This window comes from Berghia stephanieae, chromosome 4 (genome assembly GCF_034508935.2).
Source record: "Berghia stephanieae isolate SIO BIC M18660-M18661 chromosome 4, UCSD_Bste_1.3, whole genome shotgun sequence".
Classification (NCBI taxonomy): Eukaryota; Metazoa; Mollusca; class Gastropoda; order Nudibranchia; family Aeolidiidae; genus Berghia; species Berghia stephanieae.
The window spans coordinates 24,762,275-24,779,091 of NC_088363.1; the positions used below are offsets into that span (position 1 = coordinate 24,762,275).

The 16,817-nt window shown below is 35.8% G+C and overlaps 1 protein-coding gene across 6 annotated transcripts in view; it reads left to right on the plus strand.

The window, feature by feature from the left end:
• Positions 1-16,817, plus strand: part of LOC144970286 (endothelin-converting enzyme homolog) — an 89,635-nt gene that overhangs the window by 33,291 nt on the left and 39,527 nt on the right. The window contains exons 1-2 of one of the 6 annotated variants that reach the window (XM_078909770.1): positions 10,843-10,936; positions 12,345-12,498. The exons of 4 other annotated variants lie outside the window; for them this stretch is intronic. In XM_078909770.1, coding sequence (XP_078765896.1) covers positions 12,478-12,498 — 21 coding nt within the window. In that variant the 5' untranslated portion in view covers positions 10,843-10,936; positions 12,345-12,477. Of the gene's footprint in view, positions 1-10,842; positions 10,937-12,283; positions 12,499-16,817 lie in introns of those variants that run through there. One more of the 6 variants, XM_078909769.1, reaches the window with a different exon arrangement.

Here is a 16,817-nt window from a genome sequence, read left to right on the forward strand (position 1 = left end):
TTGGATTAGCATGTCTTTTTAGCTGAAATTTGTTTTCGTGCGTTGATAATTGAAGTGACTGAAACATAGAAATATCAAGGTTAAAGGCCGGCTGTTTTAAAATCTTCCGGCTGATCTTGGTCAGTATTGGTGAGTTGTTTTTTTCTTTCTTCTAAACGTGAAAGTAATGGTTGTTTAAAGGCACCGGTCAAGGGAAAGCTAGATCAATGTGTATCCTATTTAATTTAATTTTAATTTTTATTTTTTTTATTTAAGGGTTATACTTTTTGATGGCGAGAAGCTTTGTACAACAAACAATTTCAATGTTTTATCTTTCATTTTAAAAATGGCATCCCTGAAATATGAATAATCACTTCATATATATTCGGGGGTTAGGGGGGGGGGGGAGGGCTTTTTAATAACTATGAAAGCAAAAGCCGCGTGAAGAGAGTTGAGAGATCTGAACTGCGATATTTAACGAATTCTCACTTGCGCCAGTTCAGTTCCAAGATCTTTGCGTTTAGTGGTGTGCCCAAAGCTACGGTCTAAATCCGATATAGAAACGGCACTGCCTTATCTCCGTGTGATCTAAGCTTCATTTGGTCAAAATAGACCTTCAGCTATTTTACCACTTCCATGCCTACTTTGAAAAGGAAATAAAATGGCACAGAGGATTTTCTGATACATCTCAACACGATACAGTCAGATTGACCAGTTAATCGCCGTACTCGGGAAAAACTCATATTTAAAAATTTGGCCATAAAACTCGTCCTTCAAATATCGATCCATTTAAATGACTCTCATCTTAGCAAAAATTCTCAAACCTGGAACTTCGTAATACACGAGCGAGCGATACGTGTGCTGTGGGGTTCAACAACTCTGGCATTTTCAGGTCATACCATTGCAAGATTAAAGAATTTAGAACGAAATTCATCACACCAAAGATAACGACAGTTTTTTTAGACTGGTCAATTGTTTGACCAAACCCTGTCCAAAATCGATGTTTTGTGTATTTCGCCAACTGATGTCTTTTACTTATTCTAAATCTTGAGATTTAGATACTTTTCTCCCTCATATTAAAAAGAAAAAAGATGTGCACCATTAACGCAAAGTATCTAGAATGGGTTGTTCAGTTGTTGTTGTTTTTTTGTTTGTTTGTATTTTTTTTGTTTGTTTGTTTTTTTGTTTGGGTTTTTGTTTCGTTGTTTGTTTTTGTTTTCGTTTTGTTTTTTTGTTTTTGTTTTTTGATAGCTTTTGTCTCCGTAGTTGGTCACACAATTGCCAATAACAGGATGGAAAGCAGACCAAGGAGGAGGAGGAGTGGGAGTCTTTTGCTTTGAGAAAATCAATGGCGATCTTATGTATTCCCTTAAGTGGTTGCTGACCTTTTGTACAGAGAATGACTTCACAGCTTTTCGAATCCAGACGTGCTAACACGTACTAATTAATATTAAAAGAGAGAATAAAAAGTGGATGGTTTGTAATATTTCATTATAATGTCTCCTGTGGTATCTTTACCTTGCTGACATAAGTCAAGGTCGGGTCGGCGTTGGTTTTGATGTTGGGTTTGGTCATTTTTTTGTGACAAGATTTTTTACCGCATAGATAAGTAAACATTATAAATTGCAAAGCTTACGTTTGAATTCAGTTAATCAAATCTGCTTTTAAAATACCGATAGACAGTGACCAACATGGCAATATGTTATTTTAAGACAAGTTCTGCTGCACTGGTTAAATTTGATAGTATAATGCGTTTTTAAAAAAGTCCTTGTTTAATGATTTACACAAGTGATTAATCGATATATCCATTCATGCTAAATTTGAAAGAATTAATGGAACATTTCTTATAAAGTACGCTTTCGAGCCTGTGATTTTTATCAACTGAAACATATTTTGATAACATTACTATTCCACTGCTTAGTATAATATGTGCTTTTTGCAAGTCTGATTACCAAAAACGTTATTGCCTCATTGCTTACGAAAGGAAGGCCTCTCAAACATTATCCATTAAAACAATATGAGCCGTTTAATTCTACGTCCCATCCAGAAATCTGAGATCAAAGTCTGATAATCACGTTCTTGTGAAGCCAAAAATGACTCGCAAAATTGGCGAGCATGCGTTTGAATATTCGGCACCCCTTATCTGGAATTCCCTTCCAAGCCTATATCAGAGACAGTAATGACGCAGAATTCTTTTTTTTTTTAAACATCTTAAAACGTTTCTTTTTAACATGTAACACTGTAAGATTATATTGTCTCATTATTTCAGGAATGAGAAAACCCGCAACAATTTCATGGGGTGGTTAATTGCTGTCATAATATGGGTTGGCTTTAGTTTCTTTCAAGTGACCCTTCTCGGTTTATCAAAGAAGATGCTGTGATGTTGGGTAGGTTGATTTTCTGGCGAGTGGATTTCCCCCCTTGATTCTGTGGCCTGAAAAATATAAGTAACGTAGGTGACCACTGAGGTAAAAAAAACTAATCACACCATTGGAGGCTTTTCTAGGAGCCGACACAAAACATGTGATCTGATGTTGAGGATCGTGCACATCAGTTCATACCGACATAATACACCTTTGAGACGGTGGTTCACCTTTAAGGCTCCGTTCCTTTACTTCTTTTCTTATTCTTGGTTTGTTTTGTTTTTTCGTTTGTTTGTTTTGTTTTGTTTTGTTTTGTTTGTTTTGTTTTTTTTGAGAGATGATATTTTTTCTTTGTAAATCATCTCTCAGCTGCGCATTATTGTCGTTTTAGTTTTGAATTTAAACACTGAATATATCCTTCGTAGCGGGGATCCTTTGCTTATGGCTGGATAGAACTATTAAACTTGAGCTTTTATATAGCGCAATATCCACTAAACGTGCTCATATAGCCACATTCATAGATTGCTCATGGACTCTTCTGTGCCTTAATCATCTGTGGCTACCACTACAATTAAAAGTTTCCTTAAGCGGCGCCCTTGAGTCAACAGGGTTCTTCTAGAGATCCTTGTTTGCCCCCAAGCCCGTTGAGTTTTTCCTTATATTAGCATGCCCTTGTCGGGATGCAGAATGGAATCGGCATGGACTACAAGATAAGACTCGTGCTCTAATCGTCGGAAGAAGAGGATCGTCTTAAATGTAAAACTTATACAAGTCATCAAATTTTCTTCGCTTTCAGATGGCCGTCTCATATGGACCACTGACAGGAATGTCGTTGGTGGCGCTGGGAGATCCTAACCGATTATGCGCCGGTGTGTGCGAGCATTAAATCATAGATTACGATATTTTCCAAAAAATTACGAACTATTAAACAAGATTAATCCAAGCAAGTTCTACTTTCGTGCCTTTTTCGTGGTAAAACTTTTTTGTTTTAATTATTTAAATCAGTTGGGGCTGTGTCAAATGTACACAGGACAAGCTTTGTATTTCTTTTTTTGTAAGTGTGTGTGTGTGTATGTGTGTGTGTGTGTGTGTGTGGTCGGAGTTGTTCTTTTCTGAAATTGAATTATGTGTTCTGAAATTGCCCCAGAAAATCAAATCCATGTAGCAGGAGGATAAAGTATTGGATAAGTTTGTCTACCCGTAGGATTTCGTTGGACTGCGATATTCTTTGTTAAAAATTGAAAGGTCAGCTATTTATAGCAGGCATTTTGTAAGGCTATTATCTGATCCCAGACAGATCTAATTTCCCATGAGGTTAATACAGAACCTCGTTCACGAATGCACATTTTGTTGTCAAATGTGCATTTCCATTTCATGAGATGTGTCGAATATATTGTCTGTATCGGCAACAAAAACAAAACTCACATAGTGTCACTGTTTTGGAGCCATAGAATACATAAACGCGCCATCTCTTTTACTGTTTATGGAGAGATTGGGTTTGCCTTATTGCTTTTTTCAGCTTTATAGGTAACACTTTTCGACTCACACACACAAACATACACCCATGTATATATATATATATATATATATATATATATATATATATATATATATATATATATATATATATATATACATACATTCATATATACATATATACTCCCCCCCCCCACACACACACACACACACGCACAATCTAAAGGGTTTACATCATACACTCATTTAGGTCTTGGCGGTAACTGTTATTGTTTCGTCAATCCAGTCACAGCTGTTGTTGCCAGCAGAGAAATACGTAGAAGATCAAATTAAAAAGAACCTTTTTTTTTACATAAGGTCACGGTCACAGCTAGGTGGTGGTGGTGTGTGTGGTGGATGGTGTGTGTGGGGGGAGGGGGGTTGGATGTGATGGACTAAAAAGTATTTCCGATATTGTAGATCACTTCCTTATCAGTACTCGCTAGATGGCACGCAAGCTGGAGCTGGGGACAGTCTAGGATTTATATGACCTCTCTGTCCATCCAGAAATGATTCATGGTAGCGGAGACTGTTAGGTCTGACGGAAATTGGCTCTTACGCTCCTTTGACTGTGATCTAAAAATATCATTATACTTCTAATTCAATTAGAATAGACTTGATGTCAATACTTACTGGCGTCAAGGTTACATAAAGTAAATTATTTAATCAAGTAAACATCACACGGATTGTAAAGACTCTTAACTCTCAACCACCGATGCATTGATTAAACGGATCAACGTCTAAGCATTGCCACCTACATATATTCTCTGGCAACACTCAATCTTTGTCACAGAACGGGATACTTGGCTTACGAACAACAACTACATCAATAACAAAAAGATAATTAAAATACTAAAAAGCAATCACCCAGTATCGTTTCGTCGACATGTTTACTAATAATATTGTACAGAGCTCTGGAACCTATGACATCAATAATTGACCGACTAAAATAATGTGTGACACATCGCTGTCTTGCTCCAGGGGAATTTCCTTCCAGAAAGATACTAACTTCGACGATAATGTTCATTAGAAGGTTTAGCAACTTAGCACGGGTAGAGAGTAAAGTTGAGTGTTGTTGCCATCTTCCCATTAGAATGGATGAGTGGATGGCTGAGGTTGGTAAGGAGAGGCAGAGAGGGGTTCTTTTCGGGGGGAGGTGGGGGGGGGCGTGTTAAGTTATGGCATTATAAGCCCATAGCAGTAGCCTGGTTGTCTCAAGTGTGTAGAACAAGGACATTGGTGGCCTGAGAGCCGCTGTTTGGTAGTTATTTGGAATTAAGGTAATGCCTTTTTCCCTTATACAGCACAGGATGAAGCGTTATGGCTACTTAAATAAACATTGATTATAACATAAATGCTTTTATATAATGAAAATTAAATGTTTGTTGTGACGACGGTGATGACGTCATCGCATCATCATCAGCATCACACCATCATCATCATCATGAAGAGTAGGAGCTGGAGGAGGAGGAGAGGACTTCAGTATATGCATGGGCATTTTTATAAAAATAAAATGATTTTTAAATGGGTTGAACAAGCGACTCAAATATTATGTAATACACAATAGTATTCTGGTGCAAAAATAAAATGTAGTCCGCGGTACGATTACTATGTCCTCAATCACCGATCTAATGGTTAACGAAATGCTTTACATGAAAATAATAACCTTTAAGGTATAATAAACCTATCACCTCCGAAATTATCAAATATTATAAGATAAAATTTGGCTATGAAAGTCTGATCACTGCCATGTATTTGATTATGCAAAATTTTCATATCATTATAACAAGATATCAAAATCTTGGAACTTTTTTGCGTCAATCTATGTTATTTCTTTTGGATGGGTAGCATACTCAAAAATACTCAGTTGTTGTTAAAATGAACTTATGAACGGTGAATCTTGGTTGTATCTTCATGTTTTCCAAATCTGAATGGCATGTCGTAACTAATCATGTAGGTACAGCGGCACGTTCCCTCACCAGCCACGAAAACACGCTTGACCATGACTAGGTCATTAGTGAAGTCCAAATTGATTAGCTTTTGACATGGTTGATATCCTATTACACTGTAAGACAGAGCAGCTGGAAAGAAACAATTTAGATTCCACGTCACTAGCGGCATGTGATAGAGGTATGGACCTGATGATAAGTGGGTGTCGTGAAATAAGTTGAGCGCTTCTCTAATTGACCATTCTAGTGTAGATATGGGTTTGCTGTCGACAGGTTCTCCATTCCCTCGGCTGCTTTTTGATGAGCAACGTCTCTTTAACGCAAGATTATTTTCTTTTATTTTAAACACTTTTAGGCGTAGTATCTGTAGTAATAGTAGTAGTAGTAGTAGTAGTAGTAGTAGTAGTAGTAGTAGTACTAGTAGTAGTAGTAGTACTAGTAGTAGTAGTAGTGTGTAGTGTGTATAGCAAGCAGTAGTAGTAGTGTAGTAGAAGTTGTGTGTGTAGTAGTAGTAGTAGTAGTAGTAGTAGTGGTGGTGGTAAGTAGTAGTAGTAGTAGTAGTAGTAGTAGTAGTAGTGGTGGTGGTAGTAGTAGTAAGTAGTAGTAGTAGTAGTAGTAGTGTAGTAGTAGATAGTAGTAGTAGTAGTAGTAGTAGTAGGCAATAGTAGTAGTAGTAGTAGTAGCAGTAGTAGTAGCAGTAGTAGTAATAGTATTTGTTATAGTAGTAGGAGGTGGAGGATATATATATAAATATATATATATATATATATATATATATATATATATATATATATATTTCTTCTACTCTTCCTCCCTCCTCCTTCTCCTCCTCCTCTGACGGAAATTGACTTCTCGATAAGCTCTTACGCGCATTTGACTGTGATCAGTGATCTATGTATATATATATATATACAAACATATATAATATATATATATATAAACATATATAAAATATATATATCTATATATATATAAACATATATAAATATATATATATAAACATATATAAAATATATATATATATAAACATATATAAAATATATATATATATATATATATATATATATATATATATATATATATATATTATAGAGAGAGAGAGAGAGAGAGAGAGAGAGACAGAGACAGATACAGAGACACCGTGGTGACTCACTCACACACTCACAACTATCTACGTTTTTATGTGGTTATCTACATACATCTTAATTATGTAAATGTGACGTAAATTCTTATCTACACGTAGCACGTAGCACGCTAACTCGTGAGATGTAGTTTGACATTAAATATGCCATAATGGAGGACTATCCTGGACAGCTCTCTCTCTCTCTCTCTCTCTCTCTCTCTCTCTCTCTCTCTCTCTCTCTCTCTCTCTCTCTCTCTCTGTGTGTGTGTGTGTATGTGTGTGTGTGTGTGTATTCTGTCCTCCTTCCACTTTTTCCCAGCCTCTTCTTTTCTCTCTTGTTTCCCACCCTCTTTTCCTCTCTCTTTCTATATCTATTTATTTTTCAAATTATTTGTCACTTTATTTACCGATCTCTATCTATAATTATCTATTTACCTCCTATCCATCCATCTTATCTATTCCGATCGCTCTATCTATCTATATTATGTCTATCTGTCATTCCACCCAGTCATCCACCCATAATCAGTGTCTGTCTATCTCTACTCTCTCTCTCTCTCTCTCTCTCTCTCTCTCTCTCTCTCTCTCTCTCTCTCTGGATCTCACGATCTTCTCAATTATCCATCCTAGAGCTCAAACATATAGCCCCTAGCAAAACACGATGTAGTTACTGTTGACAATTAATTTGTCAGTGAAATTTGGATCAGTATTCAATATTGTATCACTCGATCCATCTATTATCTCATCAGCAGGACATCTTTCCATGTATGAATTCAATCTTTTATCCATTTATCCATCGGTCACTATGTGATTCCATAATTTCACAAACATATTAAAAAGGTTGAACAGGGAGTTTAAAATGGAATTTGCGCCAAAAATATGATACTTTGGTTAAGTCTATTTTTAGTGCCATTACTGTCTATGACAAACAACAAGGAACATTTTTCAAAACAACGGTTAGAGTTATACATGGATGCACACTCTCCCCAACATTATTTAACATATTCCTCGATAGAATACTACAAGAAACCCTCCAGAACCACCAGTCTTCTACCACTAAACTTACGCTTTGCTGATGCCATTGACCTCGTCGCACACAATGAACAAGAATTACAGCCTCTAACCAACATTTTGAACCAGGCGGCATCTCAGTACGGCATGGAAATCAACACAGATAAATCGCAGATTCTAGTCAACCAAGGTGATGATGACAAAGCTAATATCACTCTAAATTGCGATATGATGCAACAGGTTACAACCTTCAAATATCTTAGGAGTGTTACTGACCGAGGATGGAACGAGTGTAACAGAAGTCTAATCAAGGATAGGCATGGCGACGGCGGAAATGGCGAGACCCAACAAGATTTGGAAAAGCCTGACGAGCTTTCAATCAAAATCTAGACTGTACAGGTCACTTGTAGTATCTGTGCTACTATGTGGTTGTGAAGCCTGGACAATGAATGCGAGGGTGTGTTCAAGAGCAAGAGTTACAGGAATATTCTACGTGTGTCATATCTGAAATATAAAAGATGTGGAAAAGGTATGGGGAAGACAGGAAGCATTGCTTGCAATGGTTAAAAGACGAAAACTTGCACGGTTTGGACATCTTGTCAGTCATGACAACTTGTGCAAGACAGCCATGCAAGGTACGGTGGAAGGTTAAAGAAGACGAGGAAGACAAAGGAAAACGTGGCTGGAAAACATCAAAGAAAGGACAGGATTGACGCTGTATGAACTGACAGAGAGAAAGCCAATTACCGCGATGTTTGGCACCGTGTTGTGAAGGCTGATTCCAGCAAGTCCATCCCGTCCTTGGGAATGGCGAGTTTGTGCGAGTGTGATTTGTATAAGAAAGTGATTTCTCAAATTGCACAAAACTAAATTGCCATTTTTTTTTAAAAATCATTTAATTTAATCAAAGATAAGTCATTGGAAAAGGCTCTTTGCTGGTATTCTCTTATCGAACTCTGGTGTAAATGTGTGCATTGATTGTACCAGCTCGCGATTTATATGTTTTACTCTCATACTACATTATAATTGCTTTATATAGTCTATAATAGCTAAAGTTTGCTTTTGTTTGTTGCTGTTGTTGTTGTTGTTGTTGTTGTTGTTGTTGTTGTTGGGTTTTTTTTAAATGTCATTTATTGTTTTTTGTGGGTTTTTTTGTTGTCTGTTTGCATTTTTTGTTTGTTTGTTTGTCTGTTTGTTTGTTGTTTTTTTTGTATTGTTTTTGTTTTGTGTTTGGGTTTTTGTCATTTATTCTTTATCTTCACAAAAATAGCATTGCTTTGTTTTCACGAACAAACTCTGTATTTGATGAGCATGATCAAGGCCCTCTTGTAGACAATGGTATGGTACATTATCCCTCAGGTTAAATTACTACTAGCCAGATAATTAGTCATTTACACTATCCTATCTATTTTAGGAAGTGACTTTCTTCCTTGAAAATCCAAGTTTGCAGTGGTATTATATTCGTCTTCAGGATTGTTTGGTGTGGTGGTGCTAAGTGTTATAGGATAAAAATTACGAAACAAAATTATACAAACGGCAATTGACCACATTCCACGCCATTAGTAGATATCTTTAAACTATAGCCAAAATACAGATGTCGCTAGTTTGAACTCGAAAAAGAAAATACAGGCCACTCGTGAGATTGTATGGCTCTATCTCCTTTTAAAATGATAATGAATTGTCTTTGATTGGTTTGTTGATTTTTTTTTGTGTGGTTTTTTTTTTTGGTTTGTTTTCTGTTTGTTTGTCTTTTGGTATTGTTTTTGTGTTATTTTGTTTGTTTTTCTGATGTTGGTATTGATTTGTTTGGGTTTTTAAAAATGTTTGTTTTGTTTTTTGTGTTTGTTTGGGTTGTTTTTGTTTTTTGTTTTTGTGTGTGTTTTTAGTTTGTTTTTTGTTTTTGTTTTGTGTTGTTTTTTTTTTTTGTTTTTTTTTTGTTGGGGGTGGGGGGGGGGGTTCTTTTTTTTATTTGGGTGGGGGGGGGGGGGGGTTAATCAGTATTCTGTAGACTTATGATGAATTTGACATCAAATTGGATGATGGTGTCGGCTGATAGAAATAGCTGATTACAATGACATCCATATTTATCATCTAGCTCTCATCCTCACAATCTGCCAAATTCACTTTTCATCCAAATTGTGTTAGCGCAGGGAGAATCCGAAATGTTCACGTCATATTCTGTCTTTGGTTACAAAATTAGGACTTGCATTCATCAATTTCAGCTTTGGTTCCTTCTTATTTAGCTATTTACTAAAACGTGCATTTTATGCAATTGAGTTCAACGTACAATCTGAATATGACAGCGTAGAGAACGTTTTGAGTGTTAAACGTTATATACAGTATAGATAATTAATAGAACGGAAAGTTAGTTTGTGTTATATTACGTCTTTAATTGTCTTCCTTCTGTCCACGGCAGCTCCGCGGATATTTGTGGTCAAACTGAGTGGAAATGTTTTGCTTTTATCTCTTGCCTAATACGTGGCGCCTGATACGAATTGATATTATAACATATTCACAGTTAACCAGAGAAATGCTCCACTGTAGCTAAACACGTATTTAAAAATTTAGGCCAGATAACTTGTCCTTCAAATATCGATCCATTTAAATGACTTTCATCTTGGTAAAAACTCTCAAACCTGGACTTCGAAGTCTCAGGTTTGAGAGTTGTTTTTCTTACCAAGATGAGGGTCATTTAAATGGGTCGATATTTGAAGGACGAGTTTTGTGGCCAAAAGTTTTAAATACTAAGTGTTCCAGATTTCGACAATTAACTGGTTCATTCAGAATTCATATTATGTGAATGTGTAGGACGATATGCCCCATTGTTGTGTTTGTTGATTGTTTTTTGTATTTCGATGTCTTGAATTTACATTGATCGGTCCACTGCACACACACACACACACATACACACACACACACACACACATTAGGGTTATATTTACGTGTGCTTAGGTAAATGTTATCATTTTTCATTACAACTACATTGCCGTTTGAAAAAGGTGATAATGTGTAGACAACCGTTTAGGCCAAGAAATAGTATGCGTTGTAGCAATGATGAAATATTCTAAATTCAGTTTTACTTTACGATACATACATAAATAGGATTAAAGAACAGTGTAGGTTTTTGTAAATGGTTCAATGGATTGGTGACCGAGCTAGTCTTAAATTTAAATCTCGTAGTGTCCTGATTTATGCTTACGATTTGTGACCCTTAGCCTCAAAGCAGTATTATGTCGGGATGAATCAGACCCTGAAGAGTAAGTTTTGTTTTCATTCTTCGTCATAAAGAATAGATATTAACCCCAAGGTTTATATCTGTGGCTAAAATTTTGATGTCCAGCTCATCAGTTCATACCGACATAATACCGCTTTGAGACGATGGGTTACATTTAGTTCACCATTCAGTGCTTAGATTGAGTGATTCTAGGGGACTTGATAGCAATCAATTTTTAATTAGAATGTTTAAGGCTCGCAGACACTTTTTTTTTTTTTTTTTTTTTTTTTTGGGATAGCATTTTGCTTATCACAGATTCAACTGCCGTATTTTGTTATCCAACGACAGATCAATAGGGAATGTCGATTTCTTTGTTCACATTGTTGTGTTTATTTGACGCTGTAATGCATTGGTATTGTCGATATAATTGATGGTTCCTCTGTGACCTCTTGTTGCTATCTATCTATGCCTGTCAAGCTATTGACATGGATGTCTTTATAATGATTATCTTATGGTATTAATTAGCCTTCATTTCTTCAATCTGCATACAGTGCATACGCTTTTGAAAACTACGTCAGTTGTCGTATATCTATATTAAAACTAGTCGAATAAATATTTAAGTTATTTTATTTCTGACTTGAAAATTTAAAATAAAGTATATTTTGGCCCTGAAGTCAACCGACGACCGTGAGCCGAAGACACATAGCCTTAAGTGTTTGCCTTTCACCCGGAGAAAACAGCCCACAGAGCATCACGCAAATTTTAATACAAATGATTTTTTTAAATGCATCGTGTCGTCAGGTTTTGCGATGCAATTCCTTTATCAGTGTGTCAAAATATTGTGAGAAATACTCACAAAATGGGCCTGACCTGTTTGCGCGTTTGACATGTACTAAGGGTATCTCAGGCCTTTTCATACAGGAAATAAATAGTGAAGGGGACGAAACGGGGTAAATGGCAGGGAATATTTTGATTGGTTAATGCTTAGTAACGGGCGAACCATCAATTGCTATTAAGACAGATAACCCCATTAATGTCATCTGTCGTCATGTTATGAACGTGATGTCTTCGTGCTGTCTCATAATAACATCTATTTCCCCATAATATTTTAGACATTGATTATATTATATAGATATATTATGTTTGGTTCTTTCCTGACATTTTCTCTATCTTCGAATGTTCTGTTGAGTAAGATGGCCAATACGAGACTTCAAGACAGTGAGATAACAACTGACTTGTGGTATATTGTAGATTGGTATGTGGTGTCATAAATAGGTACCGATTCCCGATAGCTTTCACTTACTTTTGGAATTAAGAGACAGAATCATGGCAGAAATCTATACTGTGGTGAGTTATTCATTATTCATCGTATTTATTTATGTTATAACGCGGAAGTTATTATAGTGAATGATTTTACAATATATAAGCCACAGAAACGAACGTCTTGGCCATATAATGTGAGTGACAATTTATATTTTATATATATATATATATATATATATATATATATATATATATATATTTTACTAGTAAAAATCCCGCGATTTCGCGGGGAAAGAACTATTTTTATTCGATATTGTACTCACCATCATTTAATGAGGGCAGATTGGTAAACAACGTTGTCTGTGTAATTTGGTATATCTTCGGTTGATTTTTCTGTGTGGCCCAATAATATATTTAATAATATATTCCCTCAACTAACCCCAAGAAAAAAATTAAACCTAGTACCTTTAATTAACCCCAATAGGAAAAACAAACACCCTAGCACTTTAATAATACTTATGACTAACCCTAATAGGAAAAAAAATCATCCGATCTCGAGCTAACCCTAATAGAAAAAATCATGATAAATTGAATAAATAAACGCCTGACAAAAGATCAAAGGTGAAAATACAAATTTAAAGAATACTGGGGATGTAGATGCTTTCGGAATGTCTCCCCTTTACTTAACTTATGGAAAAACAAACTTCCTAGCACCTTTAATAAGACTTATGACTAACCTCTCGAGCTAACCCTAAAAAAAAAAACAACTCTCGGACTGCTTTGCACTACCTTTCAATATTTAACAAATCAAAATGGCGGCAAACTTTCACAAATCTATCAAGGTTTTTAAAATACTTCTAGATATAATGACAAATTGAATAAATAAATGCCTGACAAAATATCAACGGTGAAAATACAAATTTAAAGAATACTGGGGATGTAGGAGCTTTCGGAATGTCTCCCGTTTACTTAACTTATGGAAAAACAAACATCCTAGCACCTTTACTAAGACTTATGACTAACCTTAATAGAAAAAGAAATATCCTCGATCTCGAGCTAACCCTAATAGTAAAAAAAGAATCAAAATGGCGACTGAAATACCTTCATGTGATCAAGTGAATAATATCACTATGAATGCCACGATTTGCTGAAAAATGCCAACACCCACACACACATGTATACACCACACACAACACACACACACACAAACACACACACGCACACACACACACACACAAACATACACGCAATTAGAACATACATAACAACACCGATCACCGCTAAATCAACAACACAACGGAAGTAATAATAATACTTGATGTCATAAATAGATGACGCAAATTGACAACTTTTTACAGTGTCAAAATTAGTTGATTTTGGGAGTCAAGTGTCGTCGTTGGTACATATTTTATGATATCTGTTTGACTCAACGAACTTTCAAACTGACTTTAAATTATAAAAGGAAATCAAGTTATCTGTTTATCTATCTGTAAAAAATACATTTCTTATTTTCAAATCTTTCAGTAGAGTTGTGCGCCGTATCAATTTTTTTTATTGACTCAAATAAGCACAATGTTCTCCACAATGCTCTATTTTTTAAAGAAAGGATATATATATATTTGTCGTGTGTGTGTGTGTGTGTGTGTGTGTGTGTGTGATCACAGCTGTGACCTAACAATAATTGCCTTTTTGGACAATACATATTATTGCGGCTATGGTATGACACTCGCTTTCGGATCGGAAGGTCCTGGGTTCGAACCTCGCGCTCGGCGCTTAGTTCAGTCCTTGGAAAAGGCTCTTTACTCACATTTTCTCACCGTACTCAGGTGTAAAAGTACTTGGCCGTTAACAGCGTTGTCTTTGTCCGAAAAAGTGTAATGTCGCCTAACAGGGGTCATGCCCCGTCCTACATGTTAAATGTTGCTGTTGACCAGGGACCCCTTGTAAAGCGCTTTGAGCACATTTAGTGGATATTGCGCTAAACAAAGCTCAATTTATATTATTATTATTATTATTATTATTATTATTATTATTATTATTATTATTATTATTATTATTAATATTATTATTATTATTATTATTAGTATATATCTAATTTTAAAGTCATATATATATTGATATCCGATATCTATAATTATAAGAGTTCTATTCTATGTGACCTTTTGGTGAGAACTGATACCATTATTAAAACAAGGATACGTGCGCCATAAATCAATACGCGACACTTTATAGTAAATATTACTCTTTATAGCTTTTTGTTTTTTAACCGCCTCGTAAAATACTAATAATATTGGAAACAAGTATACCTTTGGTATGGTAGACCATTGAAAAATTGGGAGCAAGTATATGATAAAAGATATAAACACCAAAAATTGCTACATTATACATGCACGACGTGCACTTATTTGCAGGTCCTTATGGGCTCATTGTTGTAATGGAAATCTTTTTTTAAAATGACGCAAAATATTGTCCATTACAACAATGTTAAACTAGGCCCATAAGTGGGTCCGGATGTCAGACCTGCATATATTTACACGTCGTACATGCTTAATAAGCATTCAGAAAAATACATTTTTTATCCTGTGACTCAAAACGGTAGTATATCGGGATGAATCGGACTCCGAAAAACGAATTTAGATCAGCAATACGAATTTCGATATTTTTGGCAATGTAAGGAATGGTCTTTATTCTTCATCATAACGACGAATAAAGAGAAACCCCAAGTTTCAAATTTGTGGCTAGCTATAAATTCAATTTCCAGCGTCTAGTTCAAACCGGGACATAAAACCCTTTTGACACGCTGGGTCACGTTTTCTCTTTAAGAATCAGTCTGTTATGGTCGAGGAACACCGGATTTGGAATTTTTTTATAAGCAATTTTTCTTTAAGAGTTTGCTCTGTTTTATTTAGATAATACCTTTGCACTTTATAAAAAAAGGATCTAAATGCTTTAGGCAGTAAACTGAGTATGTCATAGACGAAATACATGTCTGTAATTTATTCACAACATACACATGAAATACAAGCCAACAAAACTACGTGTACCCTAAAACGTTTATATTACTATTCAAAATTTTATGTAGTGAGAACTGACCATCCAAAGGTGTTCTAAAAACAATAACAAAGAGACTCCGTGTGTTGTTTCACTTTGTTGGTAGGACATTGAAAGGAATTTTTATTCCGAGATAAAACGTTCGCGTTCGATTCCTGTATGGTTCGGCAACTAAAACGAGGGAGTTGCACGCACTTTGCTGTGATAAAACAAGAGACCGAATGAGAGGAAAGATCAGATTTTAATGGAGGGCAAGACGTACCGGAGAGGAAATTGAATACACTCAGTTTACAGCCGGTTGGGGGGGGGGGGGGTGTCTAAAAATCCTGAAGTTTGCCTGTAGACTAAGATTTTGAATAGCTTTTCGTTGACTATGTTAAAGCAAGTTAAATCTGCTTCGTATTCGTATTGGTTATTTCATGCATAATGTCACAACAATCGTTTTGATTTTCTTTAACTTATTTTTGAGATACTTACTTATTTTGGCCTTCTGCCCCTACAGGAGCATAGGCTATCAACGAAGGTCCTCCACTTTTTTCTGTCCTGTGCCATCACTTCCAGATGTCGCCACCAAATCTTTCCCGAACGCTTGGTGTCCACTTTCTTTTCTCCGGGTGTTCTTAGGTCGGCAATTCTTTCGCTTGCCCCTGTGGATTCGATGCCAAAGCTAGCGGGGTGATGCTTGTCGGTTTTCTAAGAGTATGACCAATCAATTTTCTTTTTAGATAAAGTAGCGTTAAAGAACCTGAATGTTAGCTTTTTTTTTTTTTATCGCGCAAGAAAAATCTGAAAAACAATGTAGAAAAATTCCAAAGTAGAAACAAATAAAATGCACAAAGAAAAGATAATCCTAAAATATCAGCTTATCTTTGTTGAGGATGAACCTAATGGCTTAATTACCAGGAGGTAAGACGTTCGACCCCCAAGCTAAGATTTTTTGGGATGCTTTTTTTTTTTTTTCTTGTATTTTACTTTCAGCTGTGATACTGTTTCTTACACGCCTTTTAATAATTTTATCTTATACCACTGCTTGTGCCATGACTATTCACTCTCACATTTAGCGCAATATTCACTTGATTCTCTTAACGCGCTTTACAAGAGGTCCCAAGTTAGCAGCAACAATGAATATGTTGGATGTGCGTCATGAATGACTCTATTTTAGTTCCTTAATGATAGAAACCAGCCAGCTACTCATTGTACATCTGAGAAAATGTGAGTAAAGATTCCTTTCCCAGGACTCAACGTTCTACCACCCACAGCTGGACACGAATCGTCGACCTATACAAATCTCAAAGACGCGAAGCCTCGCATTAAGTGGTCAGAAACAACATAATAGCCACTTTCAACGAGGG